At 39.1% G+C, this 14,215-nt stretch overlaps 1 protein-coding gene across 1 annotated transcript in view; it reads left to right on the plus strand.

The window, feature by feature from the left end:
- Positions 1 to 14,215, plus strand: part of EFCAB5 (EF-hand calcium binding domain 5) — a 218,896-nt gene that overhangs the window by 159,119 nt on the left and 45,562 nt on the right. Inside the window, exons 16-17 of the mRNA XM_040455093.1 lie at positions 115 to 329; positions 6,867 to 7,023. Of these exons, the coding sequence (XP_040311027.1) occupies positions 115 to 329; positions 6,867 to 7,023 (372 nt within the window). The remainder of the gene's footprint in view (positions 1 to 114; positions 330 to 6,866; positions 7,024 to 14,215) is intronic.

The raw sequence follows: 14,215 nt of genomic DNA on the forward strand, positions 1-14,215 counted from the left end.
GATTCCTAACAGGAAAAAGTAGCAGATGTTTATTACAATAAGTACTCGTATATTTTCTCTAAGCTTTAAGAAATTGTTCACTTTACTGTTTGTTGTATGTTTCTTGCTTAATAGACCTACATGCAGCTATCAGAAATATTCAGTCTTACAAGGAAGTAAAAGGTGGGAGTGCTTTCAATGGAGTTTCCTTCAATCTGCTCCAGTTTGTGCAACTTCTGGAGACATTTGTTGGTGAAGATGCCCCCCTGAGTGTCAGTGAGACCCTCACATCCTTTTTTAAGAGGGGCTATGTTGAAACAAAAGAGGAGAAAATAAGTGGCTTAGAACAGGTGAGTAATATTATTTACCAATAAAACAGGTGAGGTCGGAACGACAACAGCCTTGTGAGTTGACTGGACAAACATCCCTGCAGATGAGAAATTAAAGCAGAGTAGATGGTCAAGGTCACACCCTAAATAAGCAATTAAGGGGGATCAAACACAGGTCCCACAATCCCTGGGTCAGAGCAGCCTAGGGCTACACACACATAGACAGACCCCAGGCTCTAGCTTCTTCAGGCTGAAGTTGTCTTGACCCCTGATGGAGTCAGTGTCTGCTGCCAATGATCTTAAATGCAGATTTGTCTCTGTGTTAGAGGTGGAAGTCTTGCAGTTGAGTGGGGGAGCTCCTCCTAAGAAATTCAGAAAATTGCACTGAGTGAGCGAATTCTTTCTTGCAACAGGGACTGCTTCATGCATAATGTAATATGGTTCTGGATTTTGGAAATAAATCCAGATGTAACAGCACTAATACATTAAGGGTCCCTTTGGAATTGCTCCTCAGCCTTCTCCACTCTGATTTATTTAGGCCTTTTATCCTGCACGTGGCCTCTTACTGTTTTTCCCACTTAATCCTCCTAGCCCTCACTCCTAGCTGGCCTTGACTAAGGAGAGACTGGATAGGGCAGTGGTTGGGAGTATGGCTTCTGGAGGCAGAGCACCTAGACTCAAACCATGGTTCTGCTGCTTTTTTGCTGTGTGACAGTTAAGGCTTGTGCCAGAGCCTTAACAGCAATGCTGGCTCAGTTGCCTTATTTTCAAATGAAGATATAATTGTACTGACCTCACCAGGTTGATAGGAGAATTAAATGTGTTAATTCAAGTACTTAAACAGTGCCTGACCCATAATAAACCTTAACTATTATCATCTTCTTCAATTCTCTTGTCAGAAACCCTAAAAGTTATAGAATTGAGAACAGTGTTTAACCTGAAATAGACTTTCTTGGACTCTTTTAACCCATGCACTCCAGCTCAGTTTCCCAAACCTGCCCTCCTGACTTGACTCGTGCTGACCCAGTACTACCATCAGTTGAAGTCACTGCTGCCCCTCAAAGGCAGGCTCTCTGGTCAGAGAGAGCCTTTGAGCTCCTTTGAGCCATTCTAAGTATCTCAGTATCCAAGTTCCTCTAAAGTTGTAGAGGAGGGGCACCAGTGTGGCTCAGTCAGTTCAGGGTCTGACTCTTGATTTCGGGTCAGGTCGTGATCTCACAGTTCATGAGTTTGAGCCCCACATCAGGCTCTACACTGACAGTGCAGACCCTGCTTGGGATTCTCTCTCTCTCCTTCACTCTCCTTCCCTGCTGTGTGCTCTCTTCTCTCTCTCTCTCAAAATAAATAAAATAAACTTTAAAAATTTATTTTAAAAAATAATAAAGTTGTAGAGGAAAGCTAAAGTCATCAGACATGAAAAGTATTCTCCAAACAACTGACCATTTAAAAAATTACTTTCCACATAGATATTATTAAACAACAAAAATTCAACTGAGTAACTTTAAAGATCAAATTGGCTTGATTCAACAACTCATGAGTTCAGCAACATCTCATCCAGCAATAGAAAGGAGCTCTGAAGGGCTGCAGGGTTTTTTAAAAGGCAGAAATGGGGCTGGGAAGGCAAATTATTACTAAAGAATGCATTATTCCAGGAAGGTCGCCTTTCTAACAGGAACAGAAGGGGTCTATCAAGTGGATTATCTCACTAGTGCTGACTGGGTATTTCCATGATGACTGGTTAAAGGTTATGCCTGGGGAGCCGAAGGTGCACTTAGGTTAATTATTAAGCCATGATTTACTGACATGGGGCTTAGAACAAGCCTAGTGTCTCTTTTAACACCTCCCTACCTAACACCATCCATCCATCATAGCCCATTTCATACTTACGACTGTGGGATGTTGTAAACTTCTGATATTGACAATGCAACAAAATGGTGTCAAAGTAAAATTTAAGTTTTAAAACCTAGAATTTCATAAAGCCATGAAAGTGTTATTGCAAAAGTGCTCAAAATGATTGCAGTCATTGGCAAATGAGGATCTGAGAGTCAGGTCCATTAACAAATGAAGAGCTTCATGGAACCAAGTAGGTACTTCATGGGGGTGATTTGAGTATCAATGAGATAATGGATAAAGAGAGGCCTTCAGATGTGGTATATATACACAGTGGAATACTACTCGACAATGAAAAAATAAAGAAATCTTGCCATTTGCAACAGTGTGGATGGAACTGGATGGTATTATGCTAAGCAAAGTAAGTCAGTCAGAGAAAGATACCATGATTTCACTCATGTGGAATTTGAGAAACTCAACAGATGAACATAGGGGAAGGGAAGGAAAAATAAGATAAAAACAGGGAGGGAAACCATAAGAGACTGTTAAATACAAAGAACAAACTGAGGGTTGCTGGAGTGGGGGGCCGGGGGTGTGGGTTAAATGGGTGACAAGTGTCAAGGAGGGCACTTTTCGGGATGAGCACTGGGTGTCATATGCAAGAGATGAATCACTGCGTTCTTTCTATTCCTGAAGCCAGACTACACTTCATGTTAACTAACTTAAATGTAAATAACAAAAAGAGAGAGAGAGAGAGGCCTTCAGGAAAACTGAGGAAGTCCTTGACTAACTTTTGCAAAAATGACTGATTGCCCTATGGAAATGGTGTCCTATTGGGCAATCATATAATTTTAGGTAGGAAATATACTTAAAATATTTTGTTCTACGAATTATCCCATATTGCAATTACATTTTGTTAAGCGATACTAGGTTTAGTAGTAGTTTTATTTTGCAAGAAGTTCCAATCAAACCTTTTCTACCATTTATTATATGCCACTCTGGTCTCCATTTTAAGTAGGTTGACTCAGAGAAGCCTTTTCAGGTCTCAGTTCTTTTTGGATAATGAGCGCCTTTTAACTTATTTTTATCTGCCCCATCTTCCCTAACAGACAGCACACTCCTAGGGCATACGGTGCTGAGACAGACAGAAATGCCATGTCATCATCTCATGGGACAGTGGGGGCAGATATGCATGAGTCACCGATGAAGCCTGTGCAGACCCATAGCCCTTGTTAAATAAATGAGTTCTGGTGTATTCAGAGCTGTTGGAAGCAAAGACAGTGAGGGTCCCCACCAATGAGAGGTGACTAGATGACCTCAGATACCCAGGCTCTTGTCTTCAGTTCTGTCTGGGCTTTTCAAGCATTGGCAGTGATCTCCAAAAGTCTGGAATGCTTTGCAGGGCAGGGCTGGGTGAAGGACATGAGAGTGGTAAGGGTGATCAGGGATGCCCTTGTAAGGAGAGGCAGAGGCCCCTGCTGCCACTCCTCTGACCACCCCTCCAGTAGCATACAGAAGTTGTGTAAAGTGGCTTTATGTGCTCTGGTTCATTCCTGCCTGTTATGGTTCAGAACTTTTTAAAACTGAGCTTCATAACCAGACTGAATGATGGAATTTTCCCATTCCCAGTCCCCGGGAAGGTGCCTGGAAAGAGGAAGTTACCTTCCTACTTGGGAGTAGAGGTGAGAAGGGCCAACTGGCACCAATGATCACCCCAGCTGCAAGCAGTGACTGCTTGGTAAGGGACCACCAAACCTAGCAGAGGACAAAAAACAAGGCCAGGTGCTGCAGGCCTTTCTGTTCAGCCTTATTTTTTTTTTTTTAAGATTTATTTATTTTTGAGAGAGAGAGCACAAGCAGGGAAGGGGCAGAGCTGGGGGGAGGGGGGTGGACAGAAAATCCAAAGTGGGCTCTGCACTGACATCAGTGAACTCGATGCGGAGCTCGAACTCATGAACCATGAGATCATGGCCCAAGCTGAAGTTGGACACCCAACTGACTGAGCCACCCAGGTGCTCCCAGCCCTCCTTTTGCCTGACAAAATTGGGTTAGCCCTCAGGCCCCTGAGACAGTCCCTGAGTTAATGCCTCAGAACTGCGTGGGAGCAGGTGGAGGAGGTGTATACATGAGGCACGACCTTGAAAACTGTCTCTAGCAGGAACACCTGATGCTCTAGCAGCTTCCCCAAGCTCCTGGGAAAGATTGCCTTTGTTGCATCCCTGGTAGACTCATAAGGAGTCTACTATTAACTGTTGTTAATAAAATGTCCCCATTTTAAATACCTTGATTTATAAGTCTCCGAGGAAGCATGCATGAAAGGAGGGCAGAGAGCTGAGCCTCAGGAATACTAATACTTAGGAAGCAGGGAAAGGACTGTCAGACAAAGCCCCTGAGAGCCAATTGTAGAGGTGTAAGAGCCAGCAGGAGGTTTGCCATGCTGTGAAGTGCTTTGAGAAGGAATGCTTTGGAACAGGGGCTGGAGTACCTGGCTAGTCCTTGGGGACATCTGAGGATAGTGTCAGCAGGGCAGAAGGAGCTTCTAAGACAGCAGCTGGTTTATCAAGTCAGATGAAAGAATCAGACCCCTGAGGTGCCAGGGGACCGAGGTCATGTCCCAAGGGCTGACAGAGACCTCAAGAGTGGATGCCCTCCCAGTAAACAATGTATGCTAGCTGATACCAGCACCTTCTTGGTGACCTGAAAGAATCTCCAGTTCTAGGGATTGACCTTCCAAATGGCAAAGTACAGTAGAGGAACCATTTATAACTAACATTCATTTGTTTAAACTTGGGTGACAAAGTCTTAAATATGTTCAGCTACCTTGGGTCCCTTTGGCATTGGAGATGGCAGAGAGGATCATATGAATGCAAGGTCTTCACTTCCTTTTACAACCTTGGGCTCTAGGATCCTCATGGAGGCTTTCTTACTAGATAGAGCACACAGCCCAGGCCCTGGCCTCTGCCTTAGACATCTATACCGAAGAGGTAAGGGCCACCTGGCCCTGCCTCCCCTGCTCCTCAGCCTGGAGAGCTGGTCTACATTTTACAGTTCAGTCTGTAGTCAGGATCCTCAGCAAAGTGACGTTACATCAGTCTCCACAGGGCTCAGGAGTTCTTTGATGCTGCCTCTACCCCAATAAGCAGTTCTTCTGTTGGCCCCCTTCCCATTGCTTTTATACAACTTTAAAGCATCAATACACCTGATGCATCTGTTTAAAATTTTTTAATTCTTTAGTTATATATATATATAAACTTAAAAATTTTAACCTGTATCCATTAAAAAATTTTAATTCTTTAATAAAATATATACATGAACTTAAAAAAATAAAACAGGTGAGGTTACTATTATTAGTAAATCTCTAACCTCAGTTACTCCTAATGTGGCTTTTTAAAAATTTACAATCAAACTTATCATCTTATTTCAATGAGCATAGCCATTACATATTTTATTTTATTGTCAAATGGTCCAAGATCACACTCCAGAGAATTAATTCCCCTAATAATAACATGATTGCTGGTGTCAAGAGATGGTTTATTGTACAGCTTTGTTTTTCCTCCTCTGAAGCTTGCAGAGCAGATTCTGAGGACCACATATGTGTATGTGCAAAAATGTGTGTGTGTGTGTGCACTGTTTATCTGCTTTGTGAATGCATTTACAAGTGTACATACCTAGAAGTACAATTATGATTTGAATATATATTTTTATTCATGTGAATCCAGGTATTACATATTTCCTAAAAACTTACTACTTACTTGAGTGATAGATAAATGCATACATGTTAGCTGATATAAACAATTTATGTGCTCTTTTGTGAAATATGTAAATTACATTCTCCAGGCATATCCATCAGCCTCATGAGTCTTCTCAACCTAATTCTAGAGTTGATATCCCTTTTGCCTCCTCAATTGCAGTTCCCCCTTTTAAACAAACTCTATATATTCACTTTCTTTTAGTGATTAAATCTGGATAATAGTTACTATTTTTTTTTAAGTTTATGTATTTATGTTGAGAGAGAGCACACAAGTTGGGGAGGAGCAGAGAGAGAGAGGGACAGAGAGAGAATCCCAAGCAGGCTTTGCACGGTCGAGAGGCTCAAACTCATGAACCATGAGAGATCATGACGTGAGCAGAAGTTGGATGCTTAACAGACTGAGCCACCCAGGCACCCCGATAATAGTTACTGTCTGACTGATATTATAATTAATCTAGTAAAAAATCTAAAAGGTAAATAAAACCAACGTCCAGTTAGGTCAATGTTAAATATAAAAAGTAATTTTTGAACATGGTTGTTTTTCATTTTTTGAACACTGCCACTCATCCTCCTTAACTACATAGCATATCCCCCTCCCCACCCCCCAAGAAGCCAGGTCAAGCATACCATATGTTTATCACATTCCTGAGCAAACAGCAAGGGAGTGGAAAGGAATGAATCAAAGATTCTTAAGGAGTGTGGCCCCCTTTCTAAGTTAATGTGTTTTAGTCCAATGCAGAGAATGCCTGTTTTTGTTTTTGTTTTTGTTTTTGGTCTAGAGGTGAAACAGAGAAATAGTATTTAGAGTATTAACATTAAATGCTTCATTTTACCATTAATATCATGCTTAGTCCAAGTTTTTTCAATAAAGCTGTTTTTAGAAATAGTGCTTCACTTTGGGGGGAATAAACCTAGGATGGCAGCTAGCACAATAAATAGTGTGTCTTCTGTGCTTTGTTATCCGGTTTCTATCCTAGATTAGACATAATGCTTCCAGAGTCCGACGGGAACTTCTCCTAGAAGCCCTGTTTCAGAAGTGGGACAGTGATGGCTCAGGCTTCCTGGATCTGAATGAAGTTGATGAACTCTTGTACACATACAAGGAGGGAATGGAAAAAGAATCTATAAAGAAAGGTAAAAAGATAAGAATTTTCTCATTAAAACTGTGGTAACAACTTGGTTTCAAGTTTTCCAGTACTATGTCATACATAGTTAAAACTCTCATTTTGAAGCCACAAGACACCACTTCATGGCTGTTAGAATGGCTATAATTTTTTCAGTTTTATTGAGATAAAATTAACATATAACATTGTGTAAGTTTCAAGTGTACATGTGTTGATCTGATATCTTTATATACTCTGAAATGATTACCACAGCAGCATTAGTTAACACCTCTATCACTTCACATAATTACCATTTCTTTTTTGTGGTGAGACCATGTAAGATCTCTTCTCTTAGCAAATTTAAGTATATAATATTGTTAACTATAATCACCATGCTGTACATTAGATCCACAGAACTTATTCATCTTATAACAAGTTTATACCCTTTGACCAACAATCCTCCATTTCCCCCAACCCCATCCCCTAAGAACCACCATTTTACATTCTCAGTTTGGCTTTTTTAGATTCCACATATAAGTGATATCATACAGTATTTGTCTTTCTTTGTCTGATTTCACTCAGCATAATGCTTTCAAGATCCATCCATGGCAGCACTCTATCTTTTTCATGGATGACTAATACTCCTGTGTGTGTGTGTGTGTGTGTGTGTGTGTGTGTGTGTGTGAGAATCACATTTTCTTTATCCATTCATTCACTGATGGTTAGGTTTTTTTTCATACCTTGGCTATTGTGAATAATTTTGCAATGAACATGGTGATTCAGGTATCTCTTCGAGATAGTGATTTCATCTCTTTCCATTAGATACTCAGAAGTGGAATTGCTGGACAATATGATAACTCTGTTTTGTTAATGTTTTTTATTTGTTTTGAGAGAGAAAGAGAGAGGGCACAAGTGAGGGAGAGGGGCAGAGGGAGAGAGAGAGAATCTTAAGCAGGCTCCATGCTCAGCTCTCATCATGGAACTCAACGCAGGTTCGATCCCACAGCCATGGAATCGCAACCTGAGCCAAAATCAAGAGTCAGATGCTCAACTGACTTGAGCCACCCAGACACCTCTATTTTTAATGTTTTGAGAAACGTCCATACTGTTTTTTATAGTAGTTGTACCAATTTACATTCCCACCGACAGTGCACACTGGGTCCCTTTTCTCCACATCTTTGCCAACACTTGTTATCTCTTGTCTTTTTGATAACAACAACTCTGACAGGTGTGATATGACATCTCATTGTGACTTTGATTTGCATTTCTCTAATTGTTAGTGATGTTGAGCATCTTTTCATGCACTTTTTGGTTATCTGCATGCCTCTGGAAAATTCAGTTTCTTTGCCCATTTTTAATTTTTTTTTTCTGTTTAGGTGCATGAGTTCCTTATATATTTTGGATTTTCACCCCTTATCAGATATAGGATTTGCAAAAATCTTCTATTCTGTAGGTTTCCTTTTCATTTTGTTGATTGATTCTTTTGCTGTGTAGAATCCTCTTCGTTCAACGTACTTCACTTATTTACTTTTGCTTTTGTTACTTATGTTGTATGGCTATACTTTAAAAATAGAAAAATAGCAAGTGTTGACAAGGATGTAGAGAAGTTGCAACCCTCGTACCTTGTTGGTGGGAAGTGTAGAAAATATCAGAGCTATCAGGAGTGTATTATGTTGTAGAATGCTTTGTCCAAGACCTTAACTCTTATCTAGTTAGATTCCTTCCATGTGCCTAGCTACCCTCACTCTTGGGGTTAAAAAAATCCAAAGCATTCCTCAATTCTGCCTATTTTCTCTTCTTGTTTTATCTTTCTGCCTCTACAAGGTCCGATTCACCTCTCAAGTCGGTCTGGCTTGCAAGTTTCTCCTGAATTTACTAACTTAACCACTAAATTCTCCTTAATGACTTTTTTTGTCCTATACTACATTTTTCTCTTCTGATCAAACTTCCCAATAAAAAGCTACTAAAATTCTTATTCTAGTATAATAAGTTTCCTCATCCATTTGATTAGATTCTAGTATAAATGATTTTGCGTTTTACTGGGTTTAAGGATTTATCTGGTGACTCTTGCATATTAGATTTCCAATTCTTAAAGTGTGTAGTAAGTGAAAGAAAGAATGATCAGGTTTAGTTAAGTTCTTCAACCTTTTAAAAAATTATTATATTCGTTTATCTTCAAATGTACCTAAGTTTATCAATTGTCGTGTGTTCTTCATTCACTACATCTTCTGCAAACTTGACATTAAACTACACTACTTGTCTTAGACTGCATCCAAAGAATGGAATTTCAAAGGGCACAATGAGATGGTTTCCACTTATAAAGTGGGAAAATTTTATAATATAAAATCATGTTCTATAGAGGAAAAACACCACACAATGGTCAGGAGAGCTGGGTTCCAATACTGGATCTTTCACTTAATGGTCACAGGACCAAAGACAAGTTACTGAACCTCAATAGATTCAGGGGTCCTCATTTGTAAAATGAAGGAGTTAGACGTGATAATTTCTAGAATTTAAGAAACCTGAGGATGACATTATAAGGAAGTTCCAATATATATGAGTGAAGTACAGCAATAGGGATAGGTAGAAAATATAAAATGTAATGGGTTAAGCCCAGCAAATGAGAATGAGGAAAGTAATGAGGAGGCAGAAACTGCTGCCAGAAATAAATTTCTTCAAGCAGGAAGAACAAATTATTCTCTGCAAGGGTAGGCTTATACAAAATGACTCTCTCTGAACACATGTTGGTAGCCACCTGGCCTGAGGAGATGATTGCTGAGCTGATGGCCATATGGAAGAAGAAAGGCAGATTTAGCTTCTTTTAAAAAGGGAGAAAATTCTAAATTCAAACATTAGCTAATAACTGATCAGCAAATCTTCAAATAGCTCTTTGTTTCATTTTGTTTTGTTTTGCTCTACCCTTCTTATCTATTTCTGTGTCCAAGATTAAAAATTGGATAAAAATTGGAGAAATAGGATAAAGCCACAGAATTAGAAGTGTCTATAAATGTTTCTGCTGGTATTCTCAAAATGGAAGTTGTCTATATAGAGGGGGCAACTTGAAACTTTTAGCTGGTAATTTCCCTGTTTATTCTTGTCTAATACAGCTCAATCTTTAGAGGAGAAATATTACATATAAAATCTGTAAAACATGTGACCTGTATACACTGTAGAACTTAATGGAATAGATCACTCTTTCCCCATTACTTCCCATGGAATAGCTATTAACATTTCTGGATATATATACCCTCTAATTTCCTATTAAATGATAAAATTTACTTTAATATAAAAATTTCTATATAAGTAGGACATTTAACTCTCTTAAAGTTATGAAATTTTGTCCATTCATCAGTGGATCCTGCGAAACTTAACAGAAGACCATGGGGGAGGGAAAGGAAAAAAAAAAAAAGGTTAGAGAGGGAGGGAGCCAAAACATAAGAGACTCTTAAAAACTGAGAACAAACTGAGGGTTGATGGGGAGTGGGAGGGTGGGGAGGGTGGGTGATGGGTATGGAGGAGGGCACCTGTTGGGATGAGCACTGGGTGTTGTATGGAAACCAATTTGACAATAAATTTCATATTTAAAAAAAATAATAAAATAAAATAAAATGTTATAAAATTTTTGTGATGCATTTTGTAACCAAATTCCAGAAATCTTGAACACTTATGAACCATGTTTATTTAGAAAATCTCATTGAAAAACTCACATAGTGTTTTTTTTTAAATATTTATTTATTTTTGAGAGAAGGAGCAAGCAGGGGAGGGGCAGAGGGAGAGAAAGAGAATCCCAAGCAGGCTCCACACTGTCAGCGCAGAGCCCAATGAGGGGCTCAAACCCACCAACTGTGAGATCATAACCTGAGCTGAAATCGAGAGTCGGACGCTTAACCGACTGATCCACCCAGGCATCCCACATAGTGTTTTTTAAAGAAACTGAAAACCGGACAAGTAGTTTGTGTAAAACAACTGCTGTTTCTTTACTCTGCAACAAGGGATCTTTAAGAAACTCTTCAGTCTTTCCTTGATTGTCGTGTCTTTGACAATTTGAAGATTACGGGCTGTTTGTTTATAGTATGTCCTCCTTTTAGGTTGGTCTAATGTTTCCTTATGATTAAATTCAGGTTATTCATCTTTACCAGGAATGTCACGTAAGTGATGCTATGTTCTTCTCATTGAATCCTAGCAGAAGTCCCATGATAATAACATGATGTCTGTGGAGGTTCTTCAAAAAATTAAAAATAGGACTACCCTATAATCCAGTAGTCAAACTACTGGGTATTTACCCAAAGAATACAAAAACACTATTTCAAAAAGGTACATGCACCCCTATGTTTATTGCAGCATTATTACAATAGCCAAACTATGGAAGCAGCACAAGTGTCCATGATAGATGAATGGATAAACAAGTGAAATCTTATGGTATTTGTCTTTGACGGGCTTATTTCACTTGGCATTATACTTTCTAGCTCCATCCATGTTGTTGCAAATGGTAAGATTTCATTCTTTTATATAGCTGAATAATTCAGCCATAATTTGTTAAGAAACAAAACAAACATGCAAAGGGGAGAAAAGAGAGAGAGACAAGCCGAAAAACAGACTCTTAACTATAGAGAACAAATAGTTCTCTATTTGTGGGGGGGAGGGTGGCGTGGCTAGGTGAAATAGTAGCTGAAGGGCATTAAAGACTAACTTATCTTGGGGCGCCTGGGTGGCTCAGTCGGTTAAGTGGCCGACTTCAGCTCAGGTCATGGTCTCGCGGTCCGTGAGTTCAAGCCCCACGTAGGGCTCTGTGCTGACAGCTCAGAGCCTGGAGCCTGATTCAGATTCTGTGTCTCCCTCTCTCTGACCCTCCCCCATTCATACTCTGTCTCTCTCTGTCTCAAAAATAAATAAATGTTAAAAAAAAAAAAAAAAAGAAGACTAACTTACCTTGATGAGCACTGAGTAACATATGGAATTGTTTAATCACTACGTTGCACCTGAAACCAATGTAACACTGTATGCTAACTATACTGGAATTAAAAAATTTTTTTAAAGATGATGTCTATCAGTCCCTTCCATTTAAAAATTACTCTTTCGGGGCGCCTGGGTGGCGCAGTCGGTGAAGCGTCTGACTTCAGCCAGGTCACGATCTCGCGGTCCGTGAGTTCGAGTCCCGCGTCAGGCTCTGGGCTGATGGCTCGGAGCCTGGAGCCTGTTTCCGATTCTGTGTCTCCCTCTCTCTCTGCCCCTCCCCCGTTCATGCTCTGTCTCTCTCTGTCCCAAAAATAAATAAACGTTGAAAAAAAAAATTAAAAATAAATAAATAAGTAAATAAAAATTACTCTTTCTCCCTTTGTAATTAATAGATTTTTTTTTGTGGTTGTACTTTGAAATCATAGAAACATTCCCTTTTTTTTTTTAATATTTTATTTTTAAGTAATCTCTACACCCAATGTGGGGTTTGAATTTACAACCCCAAGATTAAGAATCCCACACTCTACTGACTGAGCCAGCCAGGTGCCCCAGAAACATTCTCTTCCTTATCAAACTTTCAATTTATTTGTTATAACAATATGTATTCATGGTTTCCTATTTTATTCAACATGTTGTAATCCAACACTATCATTATTTATTTTAAATTTTTTTGTTTAACGTTTATTTATTTTTGGGACAGAGAGAGACAGAGCATGAACGGGGGAGGGGCAGAGAGAGAGGGAGACACAGAATCGGAAGCAGGCTCCAGGCTCTGAGCTATCAGCACAGAGCCCGACGCAGGGCTCGAACCCACAGACTGTGAGATCGTGACCTGAGCTGAAGTCAGACGCCTAACCGACTGAGCCACCCAGGCGCCCCTATCATTATTTATTTTAATGTTCCTATTGTCTCAGATTTTACCAATGGGAGTCCTTTCAGTCTGAATTTTATGTCTTCCCCTTCCCTCCAATATTCTATTATGAAAAATTTCAAACATACAGCAAAGCTGAGAGAATTTTATAGTGAACACCTATATATCCATCACCTAGATTCTATCATTAACATTTTATTACACTTTTAAAAATTATTTATTCATCTCTTTATCCCTCCATTTCTCTTATTTTTTTTATACATTTCAAAATAAATTGCTGACCCCAATACACTCCTCCCTAAACACTTCGGCATGTGTATCTTTAATTAGAATTCAATATATGTTAACAGCTTTTTTTCTTTTGAGGTAAAATTAAACAAATGAAACACAAATTTTAGGTGTACACTCACTGAGTTTTGGCAAATACATAGATTGTGTACCCTATTAAGATATAGAACACTAAGTTCCCTCATGCCTCTTTCTCACTCAATCCCCACCACCCAATCCCCACGACAACCACCCTTCTGGTTGTTTTCCACTACAGATATGTTTTATCTCTCTGAGTTCATATATATGGAATCATTTGTATGTACCCTTTTGTGTAAGGCTTCTTTCACTCAGCACATTTTTTTTCTTGAGATTCTTACATGTTGTTTTGTGTACCAACAATTTCCTTATTTTGTTTGTTTGTTTGTTGAGTAGTATTCTGTTGTATGAATAAACTATAGGTTGTTAGTCCATTCTTCAACTGGTAGTCATTTAGACTGATTTCATTTCTTGGTTATTATGAATAAAGATGCTGTAAACAATCTTGCACAAATCTTTTGTGCAGATACATGTTTTTATTTCTTTTATAATAAATACCAAGCGGTATGATTTATGGGCTATAGGGTAGATATATTTTTAGTTATATTAAGAAACTGACAGAATATTTCCTGTGTCCTTTTAATATGTATCCATCATTCTTTGAGTACTTCCTTGCTTTGCACAATGAGATGTTCTAGATTCATCTTATACTTTCCTACTGCCAGCATGGAATCACCCATTTCTCTAAGGAACCTTGGTTTCTTTTAGTGGAGAATCGTATTTAGAAGCCGAGATCTTGGTTCTTTTTTTTTTTTAATGTACAATTTTAATGATTTTAAAAATTTATTTATTTATGTATTTATTTGTTTATTTTTGAGAGAGTGAGTGTGAGTGAGGGGCAGACAGAGGGAGAGAAAGAGAATCCCATGAGGTGCACAGAGAAAGGGAGAGAGAGTGCAGAGCCCAGAGCAGGGCTCCAGCTTACCCAATGTGGGGGCTTGAACTCACAAATCATAAGATCATGATCTGAGCCGAAATTGGATGCTTAACTGACTGAGCCACCCAGACATCCCAAGATCTTGGTTCTATA

The sequence above is a fragment of the Herpailurus yagouaroundi genome, unplaced genomic scaffold, assembly GCF_014898765.1.
Source record: "Herpailurus yagouaroundi ecotype Mexico unplaced genomic scaffold, PumYag 215, whole genome shotgun sequence".
NCBI lineage: Eukaryota > Metazoa > Chordata > Mammalia > Carnivora > Felidae > Herpailurus > Herpailurus yagouaroundi.